General features: G+C 26.7%; 3 protein-coding genes across 3 annotated transcripts; 2 read left to right on the plus strand and 1 right to left on the minus strand.

Moving 5' to 3' along the window:
• Positions 1–186: 186 nt before the first annotated feature.
• On the plus strand, positions 187–1,386 carry PmUG01_11058900 (conserved Plasmodium protein, unknown function; the record flags this gene model as incomplete). The annotated part of the gene is made up of 1 exon (XM_029006267.1): positions 187–1,386. One exon carries the CDS (start codon positions 187–189, stop codon positions 1,384–1,386), a length of 1,200 nt encoding a protein of 399 aa, XP_028862773.1.
• A 1,033-nt stretch (positions 1,387–2,419) lies between these two features.
• Positions 2,420–12,888, plus strand: CEP76 (centrosomal protein CEP76, putative; the record flags this gene model as incomplete). Its single annotated transcript, XM_029006268.1, has 21 exons — positions 2,420–2,716; positions 2,956–3,090; positions 3,323–3,462; positions 3,605–3,699; positions 3,971–4,194; positions 4,348–4,599; positions 4,793–4,890; positions 5,061–5,252; positions 5,511–5,862; positions 6,065–6,206; positions 6,438–6,615; positions 6,772–6,843; positions 7,108–7,205; positions 7,513–7,686; positions 7,881–8,607; positions 8,890–9,940; positions 10,018–11,334; positions 11,549–11,842; positions 12,146–12,236; positions 12,377–12,540; positions 12,826–12,888. 21 exons carry the CDS (start codon positions 2,420–2,422, stop codon positions 12,886–12,888), a joined length of 6,156 nt encoding a protein of 2,051 aa, XP_028862774.1.
• Positions 12,889–13,418: 530 nt separating this feature from the next.
• mFRS (phenylalanine--tRNA ligase, putative) lies at positions 13,419–14,861 on the minus strand (the record flags this gene model as incomplete). Its single annotated transcript, XM_029006269.1, has 1 exon — positions 13,419–14,861. The coding sequence occupies one exon, from the start codon at positions 14,859–14,861 to the stop codon at positions 13,419–13,421; it is 1,443 nt and encodes a 480-aa protein (XP_028862775.1).
• Positions 14,862–16,672: the final 1,811 nt, after the last annotated feature.

Below are 16,672 nucleotides of genomic sequence, written 5' to 3' on the forward strand. Positions count from 1 at the left end.
GTTACTATATAGGTAATAATTATTATTGATACAGTAAAATTTTTAAAGGGGGTTCTAGCGTTCTTTGGGCTTAAAATAGAGTGAATTATCTTGTCTATTTTGTATATATAGTGTAGGTACATATATATATGGACATGCATATGTATATGTAAATGCATATATGCGTGCGCACGAATGTATGCAAAAATGACGACTGAAGAGGATGACAGCAAAAACGTCGCGAAGACTGACGAAGGAACGAGGGTGAACATATGTTGCAAAATAAACGAATCATCAAAAAAATGCTTGGACACTGTGGATGAAAATAATGGAAATATTCAAAAACGCTTCGAGTCGTTAAATAAAACCATAGAGGATATGAATATGCATTTCAATAATATCCTTAAGGATAATGAAGAAAAATATGTACTTACTTTTAACGCATATATGTATGATGTACAGAAGGAAATACGAATTTTGAAAAAAATTGTAAAAGAAGAAAAAATAAAAGAATTAAAAGATGAAAAAGTAAAAAAATTACAAAAAGAACTTAAGTGGTACATAAACGAATGTTTAAGGTTAGACAATGTTTCACAATTTTTAAAAAAGGAAGCAGAAAAATGGAAAAGAAATAGTGAACTTATGAAAAACCACATGTTATTCTTGGAAAAAAAATTATCAAAAATGTATGAAACGGTTATTCGAACACAAAGTATAAAGAACTGTAAAGAGGATGAGGAGAAAAAGGTAGAAAAAACGGAACAACAGATACGAGGGAAAGTTGAAAAGGAAGAAGACGAAAGCAACAAAGGAGACGAAAATGACATATATAGCGAAGAAAAGAAAAAGTTGGGAATCGAAAAGAAGTTGAATAAAAAAGGTACTTCCCTTACAAAAGAACAGGAAAGAGTAAGAGTAAGGGACGAACATTTTGAGTGTAAACTGAAGAAGAAAGGAAAAACAGACAATTTTACCTACAAAGAATTAAACTACAAGATAACAAATTTAGAAAATAAATTAAAGAGACAAATGAATATAAATTGTAGTTTACAAGAAAAACTTACAAAACATTATATTGAAAAATCGAAATATGAAAAATTATTTATTGACTGTGTTCAACAACTTAAAAAGGACATAGGAAAACAAACCATGAGTAATGACAAAGAAAAATATATAGAGGATAATTTCTCCGCCTTAATAAATGAATCTGAATTAAGTACCTTTACTAAGGAAGAAAAAAAAAAATTACTAATAACCTTTTTTTCTTCAAATGATTTAATTCATTTTATGAAGAAAAATGTTTTTTGTAAAGAAAAAACATCATTTGATTTTCACCCAAAATATAGCTACCCCAACACGACAATAAAATACCAGAAGAGGTCTGACATTTCTCCTTTTATTTTGTAAATTGCACACATAATTTGGTGGAAATGGTATAAATACACACAAACAAATTGGGTAACTAGTATAAATACACACAAACAAATTGGGTAACTGGTATAAATACCCATACACAAATTGGGACAACTGGTATAAATACACATACACAAATTGGGACAACTGGTATACCCACACAATTGTATTAATATTTGTACAAACGCGTAATTATTCATGCAAATACACAAGTAAATACATACATATATATATAATCATATGTACGCATAATGTATGTGGGTACATATCTCATTTGAGAAATTTCGTATTCCAATTCTTAGCTAGCTTTTTTCTCTTTTTATTTCCATTTTTTTTTTTTTTTTTTTTTTTTTTTTTTTTAATTCATGTTCATGTAATTTAAAATTTTTTTTTTTTTAATTTTATTCTGACTTTTTAATAAAACATAATTTAAAGAAATAATAAATACTCGAAAATATTTCAAAAATATTGCAAGTTTCAAAAAGAACAAAATATATCTGCTCAAAAAATGAAGCATTATTTTTAGGTTTAACTCCTACAGCGAAAGGTGAATGGTAAACTGAGAAACTTTTATTTATCGTATAACGCTGAAAATTATTTGACAAGTAAGAAATGAACAGAATAAAGTAGAAAAAATGGGACAAATAGGAAAAATTGAAAAAATAGGAAAATAGGAAAATAAGAAAATAGGAGAAATAGGAGAAATATTAAAAAGAGCTAAATAATATATATATATATATATATATATATATATAAGAAAAAGCAGTATTTTTTTTTGTCTTTTTTTTTTTATATGCCATTAAGTGCATTTTTACAATATATACAAAAATAAAATAAAATAAGAGAAAAAATCTTTTGTACAAAAGAAAAAAATTCACCTAAAGATATAAAAGAAAAAATTTCAATACATATTTGTACAGATATATGTTGTATATATATATGCTTATAATACAAGTACATTTAGCATATGATGTAATGAGCTTGGTAGATTGTTATAAGTAAAAGCACATACTATTTTATGTAAAAAATGTATTTAATCAATAAGATAAAAGAAATTTTCTATGAGAATGAAGAAAGCAACAATCTAAGAGAAGAAAAAGAAAAAAAAAAAAAAGTCCATATTAGTGAGCTAAAGGATGAAATATGGTTGTATAAGAATGAATATAATAAAGAACGCCTAAGCGAAGAATATGCCAGTGATTACAAAAGTGAAGAAGACAATTATTATGATAATGACGAAAATGAAAAAAAAAAAAAAGATCATTTTTTAGAAGTACCCCTATTTGATGAAGATGAATGTGGAAGGAACATAAAAAAAAACTTGGTTAACTTAATTAAAAAGTTGTTAAGATAGTTTTTTTTTTTTTTTTTTTTTTTTTTTATACATAAATGAGTTATAAACAGTTAGTACAAACGTTTGTGAATATGTATATATATATATTGATGTATACAGGTTTTTATATATACTAAAATGAACAATGTTTCTCTTTTTTCCTTATACGTGTACATGCATAAATAAATAAATAAATAAATATATATATATATATATATATATTCATATAGAGGCACATCCGAAGTAAGAAAATAAAGGCTATAAAAAGAAACGAGGAATCAGAAATAAGTGAGGAGAGTTTAAGTACCACTGATGATGATGAAGATGTAGATGAACCGTTTCTTGATTTATATGAGGAACTGAAAGTTAAAAGAAAATTAAAATATGTTGACTTGTACATATATTTCTAGATGTAGCGCATATGCACCTAACCGTTTCATCTCTAAATGTTTATTCCTCTGTTTATCATGTCCTATCTTATTTTATATTACATTGTATTAAATTATATTACATTACATTGTATTAAATTATATTATATTACATTGTATTAAATTATATTATCTTTTATTATTTTTTTTTTTTTTTTAATAAAAACAGAGAGAACACAGCATAAAAGAGATCTATAACCCAATGCTAAAGCCCCGCTTGTGGCGCTTTGAATTTTTTATAAAATATATTCACAATCTAGAAAATCAGATGCAGAAAAATTTTTATTTAGTGTCCTTTAGCAATAACAAGTAGAACTTTAATTTATTAGTGTAGTGCGTTCGTTATTTGTTATACGTATATTAAGGAATAATATGTGCACATAATGTGTGCATATGTGCATATAGACACATATATTTGTGTGTATTTACTCTAATATCTTACTTTTTTAAGAAAAATAAATCTTTATGGAGATCTTAAGAAAGAACTGTTGTACACCCCTGGGTATTCTATAGAGCCAGGAGAAGTTAAATATTTAAGAATTCCACGTAAAAAGAGAAAATAATTTAGTATATACATACATTTATATATGTATGTATGTATGTATGTATGTATGTATGTATGTATGTATGTATGTATGTATGTATATATATATATATGTAAAGTATACTTACCGAAGCATATACATATATACGTATATATATATATGTGTGTATATAACTGACGAAACATGAAAAGAGAATAAAAAAGTAACATCAAAAAAGAAAGCTAAGTGAACACGTTAATTGATATAACAAAAAAAAAAAAATCTTTTCTTAGTAACCATATGGGATGAGAAGGAGTTACGAATATCATATAATGATTTACAAAATTTCGAAATCTCAGTTGAGATGTGGTGCATAAAAGAATTTGTATTTAATGATCTGTATGCCTCTTCTAAAAGGACATTGAAGGAAATAATTGAAAATGATCCTGACACTAACATTATTCTGAAGAGGAAAATTGAAAAGAAAAATATCATTTTTGAAGCACAGCGTTTAGGGGTAAAATCCTCACTGCGTTTTAAGTTATTTTGTATGTGTTCCTGTTCATATTTTTGTTAATTTTGGGAACAATTTTCTCCTTTATTTTTTCGCCTACTATTTTTTTTATGTGCTCATTTACATACCTTTTTTTTTTTTTTTTTTTACCTGTAGGTTTACATGCAGTTGTCTGAAATATTTGAATTTCATATGGCCTTGGACAGCTGGTGGTTTATAGCAAATTCTCAAATGCCAAGTTACTTAAAGACTCTGCCAAAATTTTTAAGGTTTAAATTCCCTTTAAGTGAAGATGACTGGGTGATTCACAGCTCTTACAAGTCTTACAATAATTTTTGGTTATATCCTGGATACTTTTGTTTTATTGGAACATATCAACAATTAGCTAATGCCTTTTTTATAATAACAGTAAAATATGCATTTGTTTTGATTCATCCTAACACATTTTCACAATGTGCTATTACTTCGAATCTGTGCATGTGTGTTCATGGTATGCCATTGGTTCGTATTTGTGCATGTGTTAATGGTGTGATATATTGGTTCCTATTTGGGAATATGTATCAATAATAATACATAAATTTTTTTTTTGTTTTTTTTTAAGGTACTATGTTACAACTCTAATTATAGGTATAAACCACCTATTTTATTAGGATCATGTATAATATCTTTAAAATCTGTGACAGAATATCCATTTTTCAAGTACTGATCTGAAGAAATGTACATATAAATATAAGTACATATAAGTATATATATATATATATATATATATAAATATATATATATATATATGTTGACACATATGCATTTGTGTAAGCAGTTATGTGTATATTCCCTCACCGTTTTACACCCTTCCTTTTTATTTCTGTTAGAGGAATTATTAAAAAGTTAACATTAGACAAAACAAAATTTAAACAAGGAGAGATTGTGGGTAACATAAAGTGCTTTGTTAATAGTTATGGGATAGATGAAGGAGACAGTAACATCCAAAGGCCAGTTCAGCCCTTAAGTGATGCTACATTGGTAAATCAGTTGATTTTAAATGACCATTACTTAGTGATAAGGTTCGTCTTTATTAATTTATTATTCACCTGTTGCACTCGACGGGCTTAACATATTTACATATTTGTATATTTACATATTTGTATATTTACATATTTGTATATTTACATATTTGTATTTTTACATTTTTATATATTCATTTGTTAGTACTTTTGTCCTGTCATCCGTTCTTCAATTTGTCTATTCATTTACTTGCTGCCTGCCTACGTATTTCGCATCATTTTACGTAATTCCATACGCGTGCCCCTTTCCATTTGTAGGATAATTAAGTGCGAAAATCTACCCATAAGTAGCATAGACTTAAACAATGTTAACATAAATGTGTGGGTAAAGTGGGACGGTATAGTTAACAAAACAAATACTGTGAGTAAAACTACTTCTCCCTTTTTTTATCAAAATTTATATTATCCTATAAGATTAGTTGATAAAAAAGAATTAACAAATGAAAATCTAATTAGGAATATACTTCCAGTAGATTTAATTTCCAAGGGAGAAATATGTTTTGAAGTTCATAATAATAATGAAATATATTCAACAATTTTAGGTATTTTTGAATTACCATTTTCTGATATATTTAATTATGGAACGTATGACTATAGGTCCTTGGCACAGGTTATCGTTTGTGTGACAATTTACGCTAACCTTTAGCTTTATCCGTATTTTAAGCTTTATCTAAATTTTTAGTTTTAACCTTGATTTTAATATTAAATTTTTTTTTTTTTTTTTTTTTAATATTATCATTACTGTCTTTACCTTCATTATCTGCACTAGCATCATTACTATTTTTTCTAACGATATATATATTACATTACAGGAGAGTGCTAAGAGCAGTTCTATGTATAACGATTATAAGGACAATTATGAAGCAATCAGTGGTGGCATGAACGTTTCAAGCGATAACTATGATGATTATTATGTGAGGCAATATAAAACTATTGTTTATAAGAACACGTTAGGTAAAGAAATACAACATATTTAAGTAAAATTTTCATCATACCATTCTACACAGTCGCAGTATAGTAATGCAAAATTAGTGTTTACTTGTTAAGACAGTATACAACTTCTAACGAAATGCACGTACGTATGTGCATATTGAATTTGTACCTGTTTTTGTGGTTCTATATGTATCTTTTCCTGCATCTATGTCTACATCTGTATGTGTTAACTACTTTTCTTTTTTATTTCAGAACTGATGTATTCCAAGGTGCACTTAAAATCATTAAACAAAGAAAACATACAGACAAAGAGAGAGTCAACCATTTCAGTGGAGGCATTCGTGATACCTCCTCTCCCTAGCGACTTGATTTTCTTAAAAGAAAACAGAGTTCAAAATTCTTCGGCAGTCTACAAATCTATGTCAAAAAGGTGCTCAGCGGACGTGCGCACATGCATGTATACATATATTTGCATATATGTTCAAATATGTGCATTTACGTATATATAGACATAAACACATATATATATGTGCATATAATTGCATACTTTACTTTTCGTATTTACACGTGACGACTCAATTTTCAGGTGGGAAAAGGATTTTGGGAAATTTAATGATACGTACCTCCAGTGGTTCCCGAAGGCCATTAAAGATAGAAGGTAGAAATATAAAATATAGCAAAACAGCTATATAAAAAAAAAAAAATAATAATAAAATAATAATATAAAATAAAATAACATCAAATATATTAACATTAAACAAAATAGCATTAAACAAAATAGCATTAAACAAAATAGCATTAAACAAAAAAACATAAAATAAAATACCATAATATAATATAACAAAAAATAAAGTAAAAATATTATGAACAGGTAAGGTAACTTTTAGAAACATGCACACACATCAATCTTTCACCTTTGTAGCTTTCCCTGTGTAAGCAGAAACGACTTCGACAACAATTTGTATCCACTATGTAGTTTCATCACATCAATTAATTTACCTTCTCAAGTGTCCACACCCGGTATTTAAAAATTTTCTTAATCTTCTCATATAAAATTTACGCTTTTTACTAGGAAAATATATTTGGTTAATATGCTAGCTTTTATTGTTTTATTTTATTTTACTCTATTTTATTTTACTTTATTTTACTATATTTTACTTTACTTTATTTTACTATATTTTACTTTATTTTATTTTACTTTATTTTACTATATTTTACTTTATTTTACTTTATTTTATTTTATTTTACTTTATTTTATTTTATTTTATTTTATTTATTTTATTTATTTTATTTTATTTTATTTTATTTTTTTTTTTTTTTTGGTAAGGACCTTTATTCCATTGGCTAAATAACATTGAGTATATTGAAAATGAAGACGAGTCATCGATTTTTACGCCGCCTTATTTTTTCTTGTCATATAAAAAAGGAACAATACAAGATCACGTTATTTTGTTATGTTGTTGTCTAAAAGGGCTAGAGTACGACGCGTACGTTTGTAAAGGTACTCATGGGAAAATGAGCTAATGCTTGTGTAAGCGGCGAATATATGCACATGTGAGTGTATACGTAGATAGGTATATACATCCACATATACATACCTCCATGCATACATATGTTCCTATGAGTACATGTGCACGGACGCTTAAACGGATAACGTGTATATATTTACCCCATGTATTCGCCTTTTTTTCTAAGGGACCATAAACAACGGGAAGAATGAGCACTACTGGGTCATGACTAGACACGAAGAGGGGTGGGTTTGCTTTTGGGAGGTTACAAACAAGTCGATTATCCATTTAAAGAATCGATGGAATAACAACAATTTTTTAAAGAATTCGGAAATAAGTCTTCAAAATGAAATGATAAATAAAATAAACAATAATGATAATGAAAAATATTATAGTGGAGAGTATTTGATGAGTTTTGTTAAATATGGTATGGAAGAATTAAAAAATAGAGAGAGGGAAATAAAAGAAGAGTATAATTTAAAAGAAGAAAATAAGTTATATACTATGGATATATATGGAGACAATCAAATGAAAGATGAGAAAGTAAATATTGAAGAGATATTACATAATGATGAAGAATTTTATAACATGTTTGAAGTAAAATATGAAAAAAATGAAACCTATAATAATAATAAGGCGTTAAAATATTTATTAGAAAATTTTTCTAGATATATACCCATTTCTCCAAAAATGTTTTTACTCGATTATGAAAATACATTAGCTTATGTTCCCTACTCATCTATTGAGGTAATTTTTAATGATGAGCAGTTATATGGAAATATGCAAAATCACCACCCTGCATGCATTTTGTATGATTTAGAAAATAATTACCACTGGAGACCTTTTCTAAACCAGTCCCCTACCCAGATAAAGAACGAGATTACTATCTCGACTCCGCTAAGCGACAAGCTTTCGTAAGAAGGAGGAATATGAGGGAATGGATAAACGAACGAATGGATAAGGGGAAATGTTAATCCTCTATCTATATTTTGTGCTTATTTTTACGCATTCATCATATACAATATATACATGTGTTTAAAGACATATGCAATATTTTTTAAAAAAACTTCTTTATAGAGGCCTACGACTTTTTCGTATGTATTAATGATTTATGTATTATTTTGTTTTGTTTTGTTATATTTTACTTTATTTATTCTTTTTTTTTTTTTTTTTTTTTACGTTTCTTCAATTTTTAGGGTAAAATATACAAACGAGTTGGAAGAAGAAATTCAAGAGATGATACATTTTATGCGAAATAATGAAGGGTTAGAAACAGACTTTGAATATTCAAAAGAGATAAGATATTTTTTAGAAATGTATATTGATTTATGTGAATATAAATTAAACCTGGATAATAATTATAATACAAAACCTGAAAATTATGAATGGTCAGAACAAAAAGGTAAAGGTGATAATATTCAAAAGGGGGATAATAGACAAGGAAGCCAGAAGGGAGATGAAAATTTAGATGAAGATGAAAATGAACAAAATGTTTATGAAACAGGAAAAAAAGGGGAAAAAAATGATAATGCAGAATTAAAAAGGACATGGTCTCAATACAAAAATGATTACTATCCTAATATAGAAGCTCAATATATAAATAAGGAAGAATTAAATTTTTATAATTCTTATCATCCTACGAGAAATATTGAAATGATGAACAATGAAAGAAAAAGACACTTAATTAATATTCCTGATGATTATATATATGGGATGAATGATGAAATTTATAGTAATGGAAAAGAGCAGTACATAAGAAATTATGTATTTAGTAAAGATAGTACTGATATACTTAATAATTTTGATGAAAGCGTTAGGAAAAAAAATATAAAGCGTTTTAATAATACTGCAGTTCATTACTTAGAGAATGTTGAAGATATAGATAAAAGTTTAGGTAACATTTTTATAGATATGAAATCAGAAATGTATATTAACCAACTGTACAATGCAGACAGCAAAGTGAAGAACGAATACAGAACAGATGATCGGAATACCTTTATTGATGAATCAAAAATGAAGGGAGAGGCAATCAAATACATAAAGAGAAATGAAGAAAACATTCAAAGCATTAGTAGCAGCTATACGAGAGGGACTTACAATGTAAAGGATATAAATATAAGCTCAAGTAAACAAAAGACATATGCAAAAGATAACAATGAAGAAGAAAAATATGACGAAAATGAAGAGGAATTATTTAAGGAGGTGAAAGAAAAATATGACGAAAATGAAGAGGAATTATTTAAGGAGGTGAAAGAAAAATATGACGAAAATGAAGAGGAATTATTAAGAGTAAAAAATATGACGAAAATGAAAAATTATTTAAGGAGGTGAAAGAAAAATATGACGAAAATGAAGAAAAATTATTTAAGGAGGTGAAAGAAAAATATGACGAAAATGAAGAAAAATTATTTAAGGAGGTGAAAGAAAAATATGACGAAAATGAAGAAGAATTATATAAGGAGATAAAAGAAAAATATTACTACGATGAAGATTTTTGTAGTCTTGAAAAGGAGGGACATTCTACTAATAAGGTTCTTCCCAACAAGTTTATAAAAAGATACAATAAACAGAATAACAATTTATTTATACTCCAAATGAGCTTAAGAAAGAAAGAAAAACGCATAAAGCAAGAAATGGTTGATGTGAAATTGAAAAAGATAAACAAACCAAAGGATAAGATGAGTAAAAAAACATTCTGCAGTTTTATAGATACGCAGGAATTTCTAAAGTGTAGTCTGAGTAGTAAAGAAATCAGGATGAGCAGGGAAAACATGAATAATAAAGAAAGCACGAAAAGCATTGAACAGCTTAGTAGCGAATGTTTGAACGATTCAAAACGCGCTCCCCCAATATATGAGGAATGTGTTAATAATAGACATACGTTTAACGGGTACTTTATTATTCCCTCGAAGGGGAATTATACAAATGAAAAAATGAATAATTCCGTTAATAAAGAATTTTTAAACGATAATAAGAATCATACTAATTATTCTTTTGAAGGAACAAAGAGTAAAGAAGAAAGCCCAAATGGTGGGGCAACAACTGGGACTGGAGAAATAAGAAAAAAAAAGGAAAAAACAGAAAAAATAGAATTATCTGGTACGAACATAAACAGTTCAAGAGATACACTCCTAACCAGCACACTATACACGTGCTCTTTAAGCAAGAATGATAACACATATCATCAGTGTTGTAAAGAAAATAAAAAAGGTTACTTCGAAATTAAAGAAAAATTAATCAGCTTGGTTGATAAATATAAAAGAAGACATAATATAAAAGCAATGGAAAAGAAAAGTTCATGTCGTAGAGGAATGTACGGGGATGAATATGATATGACAAGAATGAAAAAAAATATATTTAAATGTAAAATTATTTTATTCAAATGTAAGTTTAAGAAAAAAGAAGAGGAGAAGAAAAAGGAGCGAGACACAGGAGAAAAGGAAAACTTTATAGATTTTACAAAAAACTCCTTTTCCTTAAGCAACAGAACGCTCATCGAAAAAGAAAATTCTACTTCATTAAGTGATAGAGAAATAGTAAGTCTAAACAAACGTAAAAATTTCCTTCATCAGAATAATCACCAAATGTATAGGGACTCAAATTTCCTGGATATGAATAATGGCCAGGCAGGGGTAAATCAAGTAATAGTAATTCAGGCAAAATTGATTTTCTCTATGAGCACAAAACATACGTAGTGCATGACTAAACTGAATATATTTATTAGTTAAATTTTTATACACGCACACATTTACACATCCTTATATTTACACTCTATAGCAAATCTGAACCCAGAAAAGCTATACATTGAAGTGATTTATTCATTTTTTTTTATTTCTTTTTTATTTTTGTAAAAAGAATAATTATAGAGATGAATTACAACAACAGACCCCAGGGTATCCGGTGGCTCAAAGCAACAACATAGTTAATGATCCTAGTAACATAATGCAAAATAGTGAATTTAGTGGAAAATTTAATGAATGCGTTCAGAATAAAAGTATGAACAAAGAATGTGGGCAAAATGAAAATGATGAAAGTGCATCCAAAAAAAAATATACTTTAACATCACCACCTAAAACATGGTCAAGATTAAACTCAACATCCAAATATGTTGCTCATCAAATTTCCCAATGGAGATGGTACTACTCATTGGTAAGGTTTAACATTCCTCAAATTCAGTTAATATAGGAAATCAATTTATGAACAAAAAAAAAAAAACTTACACGTTTCGTTAACTGGATGACTTTAATTAAATGTATTCACCTTTTTTTGATAAGTGTATATGATATCAGGGGTTCCTGTTACTATTTTATATGTCTTCACGCGTACACACATACGTGTATGTATATTTATACATACATATATATATATATATATATATGTATATATATATGTATATATATGTTTATATTAATGTCTATATTTATATTTAAACCTACGCATATGTTACTAAAGGAAGAGCAGTACTTTAATTGGCAATACTACAAATTTCCCGTCCCCCCAAATCACACATTTGTTGGATTTCCTATCCATTTTTCGACAATCGGTATTATGAAGAGAAAATAAAAAAAAAAAAAAAAAATATGAACATGCAATATTATTTTAGTGACATTCATAAAAAAAGTTCATTACCATTTGCACACAAAAAATATACGTCATACGTATGTTACAATTTGTTCCTTGTAGACTTCACCGAAGTAAAATCCTTTTTGTTACATTCTAAACGATTTGAAAACATCATAAAGTTATCAATAGATAACATTTCATTTGTCATATATTGTAAAGTTTATCCTTTAATAAGTGGAGTCATGTCCAATTGGGTATTTTTAGGATGTTTAGTCCCATGGATGGTTATAAGAAAAAAAGAAATTTACATGAACAATTTATATTTTTTTTTTTATTAAAGCATAATGAAACTTAAATATATTTATGGCCCGTCATATGTATACGTACATGTATATATATATATATATATATATATATATATATATATATATATATGTATATATATATATATACGTATATACACATTTTTGTATGCATGCATGGTGAGAGAGATATAAAGACAGTATAATAAAAATATGCAAACTCTAATAAAACAAAACGAAACAAAAAAAAAAAAATTATCTTCTCAGACTGCCCAAGAAAGGGAAACTAAAATGAAAAAAACCCCGAAAAAAAATGTTAACAGGAGATAGGAGTGATAAAAAATTTTAATTCAACATAATACAAAAAAGATATGAAAAATAGGGAAAAAATGATTACGAGTTCTACTAACTGCTGTATGCCTTCAGAAGCGTGAGTACACATGGATGTATATTTATATTGGGAATGGCAAAAAAATATGACCTTTTTGCTTTTTTTATTATTTACTATATTTTTTCAAATAATTTTTCGTATTTTTTTTTCATTTTTTCGCATTTTTACTTGTGGTGTTTTTTTTTTTTTTTTTTTTTTTATTATCTTTTATGTTTTGTATTTTTAAAAAAAACAAGTTGTTTTGTTTAATTCCGCTTTTTGTGCCATATAATATTAAAATGGTGGTTTGCTTTTTATCTGCTTTGCTACTTTGCTACTTTGCTACTTTGCTTCTTTGCTTCTTTGCTACTTTGCTTCTTTGCTACTTTGCTTCTTTGCTACTTTGCTTCTTTGCTTCTTTGCTTCTTTGCTTCTTTGCTTCTTTGCCGTTCTACTGCTTTAGCGCTTATGACTATTAAACACAAATGCTTCACCTAATAACTACAGAACACTCTTTAATTAACTTTTGAATAACCTTGTTCTGTATGTCATTAACACTTTTATGGGTTAGATTTTGCTTATGCGAGCGATAGGTTATTCTGTAGCATACGCTTGCTTTGTTTGTGTGGGGATTATAATAGTGATCTATCTTTTTCACTTCCTCGATGTTTTCATGTGCTATATCTCTACATATTTGAAAAAACAAGGTTTCATTAAAAGAATCGTTAATATAAAATGTGACATCCTTTATTATTGATGGAAAGTTACTGAATGGTCGAAATGATGAAATTTCATTTTCTTTAAATTGAGATATAAACCTTTTATCATTAGACCACAATAAACGTATATCATATATATCATATAATAACATAGCTAATCTTTCAAGACCTATACCAAATGCCCATCCTTCGTGATTTATATCTTTTATAAATTCATAAATTTTTTTTTCAATTCTGTCACTTAGATGTTTTTTACATAAATTATTAATAATAGAAGAAACGCGTTCTTCAACACATGAACATTCCTCTATATTTTTAACGTCATTACATTTATCAATTATCTTCATCAAATTCTTATCAAACATGGCAATTTCGTTTTCTATTATTTGATTTAAATCTTTCTCGTACAGACATATGGCAATTACTTCTTTTTTAATTTTACCACATCCTAGGACTTCGATCCACTTGTTATTACCAGAGCTTCCATTGCTTCGGTTAGTACTGCCATCAAAGGAACCATCACTACTACTATTTGTACTCACATCAATGCTCATATCAGGAGTAGCAACTCCTCTTGCCCTTATATATAACTCGTATGATGGCTCGGTAAAAGGAAAGGTGGTGTTACTGTCCCATTTCATTTCTATCTTTTTCGAACTAAACAAATAACTAATTAACTGCTCAAGTTTTTTTTTCAAATCCGATTCAGCGTTAAAACTTTTGGGTTGTATTAAATACCCATCTGTTTGATGAAAAATAGGGAAGTGATATTTATCTATTTCATCTTTTCTGTATACGGCACCTGTATAAATAACATTTTTATAATTTTGTCTTAACAAGTCAGGTAAATGTGCAGTCATATGTGTACGCTTTAATTTTATTTTATCATGATATAATAATTTATTAGCTAAGTAATATTTATAAATAGAATTTATGTTATCAAATGGGGTATAATAATTTTGAAAATAAAAAGAGAAATTTTTTATGTAATGTTCATTTAAATAAAAAGTGTCTTTAATATTTCTAGCAGAGTGTGTCAAGGGAACAAGGAGTTCATCAAAATTTTGTTTTACGGATATTTCACTATTTAAGTTATCAATATTTTCGAATTTAAAAAAGTTTTCAATTTTATTTTTTATCGTCCTTATTGGATGGTTCACTATGTCATATAGTATTTTCCCCTGATTTGATAAAACTAATTTCGGTAAAGTCATATCTCATAATGCTACTATAGCTTGAAAATGCGGCATTTTTTTTTTTTTTTTTTTTTTTTTTAGTTTTCTGCGTTTTTGCATTGTACTGGTATATATATATAATTGCGTTTTACTTATGTAAAAAACGGGAATAGCTTTACCTATCAGTATATGTGCAACGACCTATTGCATCTTCTTTTATTTCGAAAATAACTATATTGTAACTAAGGAGAAAGGACTATAAGTTCTCCGTTTAACTTATATAACAAAGCTATTTTTGTGCGCTTATTGCTATATCCACCATTCTGAACACGGTCATTTTATGTACATATACATATGTTATATCACGCATACGTTGTATCTTACATATGTTGTATCCACACATATGTATATATATGAAATAAATTAAAGCAAATGGATGAAGAAAAAAAATAAAAATAAATTAAAATAAAACAAAATAAAAAAAAAAAAAAGAAAAAATATTTAATTTCAAATTCTTAGTAATCATATTTATTTTATAATTTTAAAATAAAGCATAAGAGCATTGGAATTTTTTGATAGCATGATGTTTTGTCGGTTTAAAAGGTAACATTGGAGAGTGATTGCATATATATATATGTATATATATATTTATATTTATGTATATATATATATATTTATATTTATGTATATATATATATTTGTATTTATGTATATATATATTTATATTTACATTTATAATTTTTTGTGATATCATTTGCTATGTTTTATATGGGCATGTATAAACGGAAATTCAGCTGTTGCATTTAATTATATTAATGTGTTATGAATATTTATGAAGCTCATGTATCACTGATTTACATTATTATGAGGCTATAAGTTAGGTGTTATCTTATGTGCTTCTTCATTGTTCGTGTGTATGTAGGTGCATTGTTTTCATGCCTTAAACGATAACTTGAAAAAAAGGAGGAAACTTTTATTTTTTATTTTTTTTTTAAATTTTTTTTAATTTTTTTTTTAAATTTTAAAAAAATTTTATTTTTTATATAGCTTAAAAGAGCTAACAAGATAGTTCTTTTCATCGTTTATTTTAAGAGCATAATTAGGTAAAAAAAAAAATAGAGTAAAATAAAATTAAGAAAAATAAAATTAAGAAAAATAAAGAAAAATAAAATTAAGTAAAATGAAATAAAGATAAAATCAAGAAAAATAAAATCAAGAAAAATAAAATCAAGAAAAATAAAATTAAGTAAAATGAAATAAAGATAAAATCAAGAAAAATAGAATCAAGAAAAATAAAATTAAGTAAAATGAAATAAAGTAATAATAATAATAATAGTAATTTGTTGTTATAAATGTGCGTACATACGTGTATGCATACACATGATGTCCATGTTTATTACACCTATATACAAGTGGTGCGTGAAAAAGCTCATCAGGTGCAATAAAAATACCTGTGTTCAAGTAAAAAAAGATAACATGAAAGTGCTCAAAGAATTCTGTTTCTTCTATTTTAATAAAATAAAACTCTTCATTCTTTTTTTAAAATACTTAAAAATATAGTTTTTATGCTTTGTTTTGAATTATTTTACTCTACAGCTTGCTTCACTCTATATAGTCTATTTTTTTTTTTTTTTTTTAAAGATTATACTATAGCTGCGTTTTGGTAGGCCTCTTGTACTTGCCATATAAGTATGCATATATACATATGCATGTAAAGTATATATGTACATGTAGCCTTTTAGTTATTTATTCTCTTACAGTATTTAAATGTGAAACATATTAGTAAAAGCCATTTTCTATTTCGAAACAGGATGGTTTGTATTAAATTTTAAAAATGAAAATATAGTAAT

Source organism: Plasmodium malariae, assembly GCF_900090045.1.
Source record: "Plasmodium malariae genome assembly, chromosome: 11".
Lineage (NCBI taxonomy): Eukaryota > Apicomplexa > Aconoidasida > Haemosporida > Plasmodiidae > Plasmodium > Plasmodium malariae.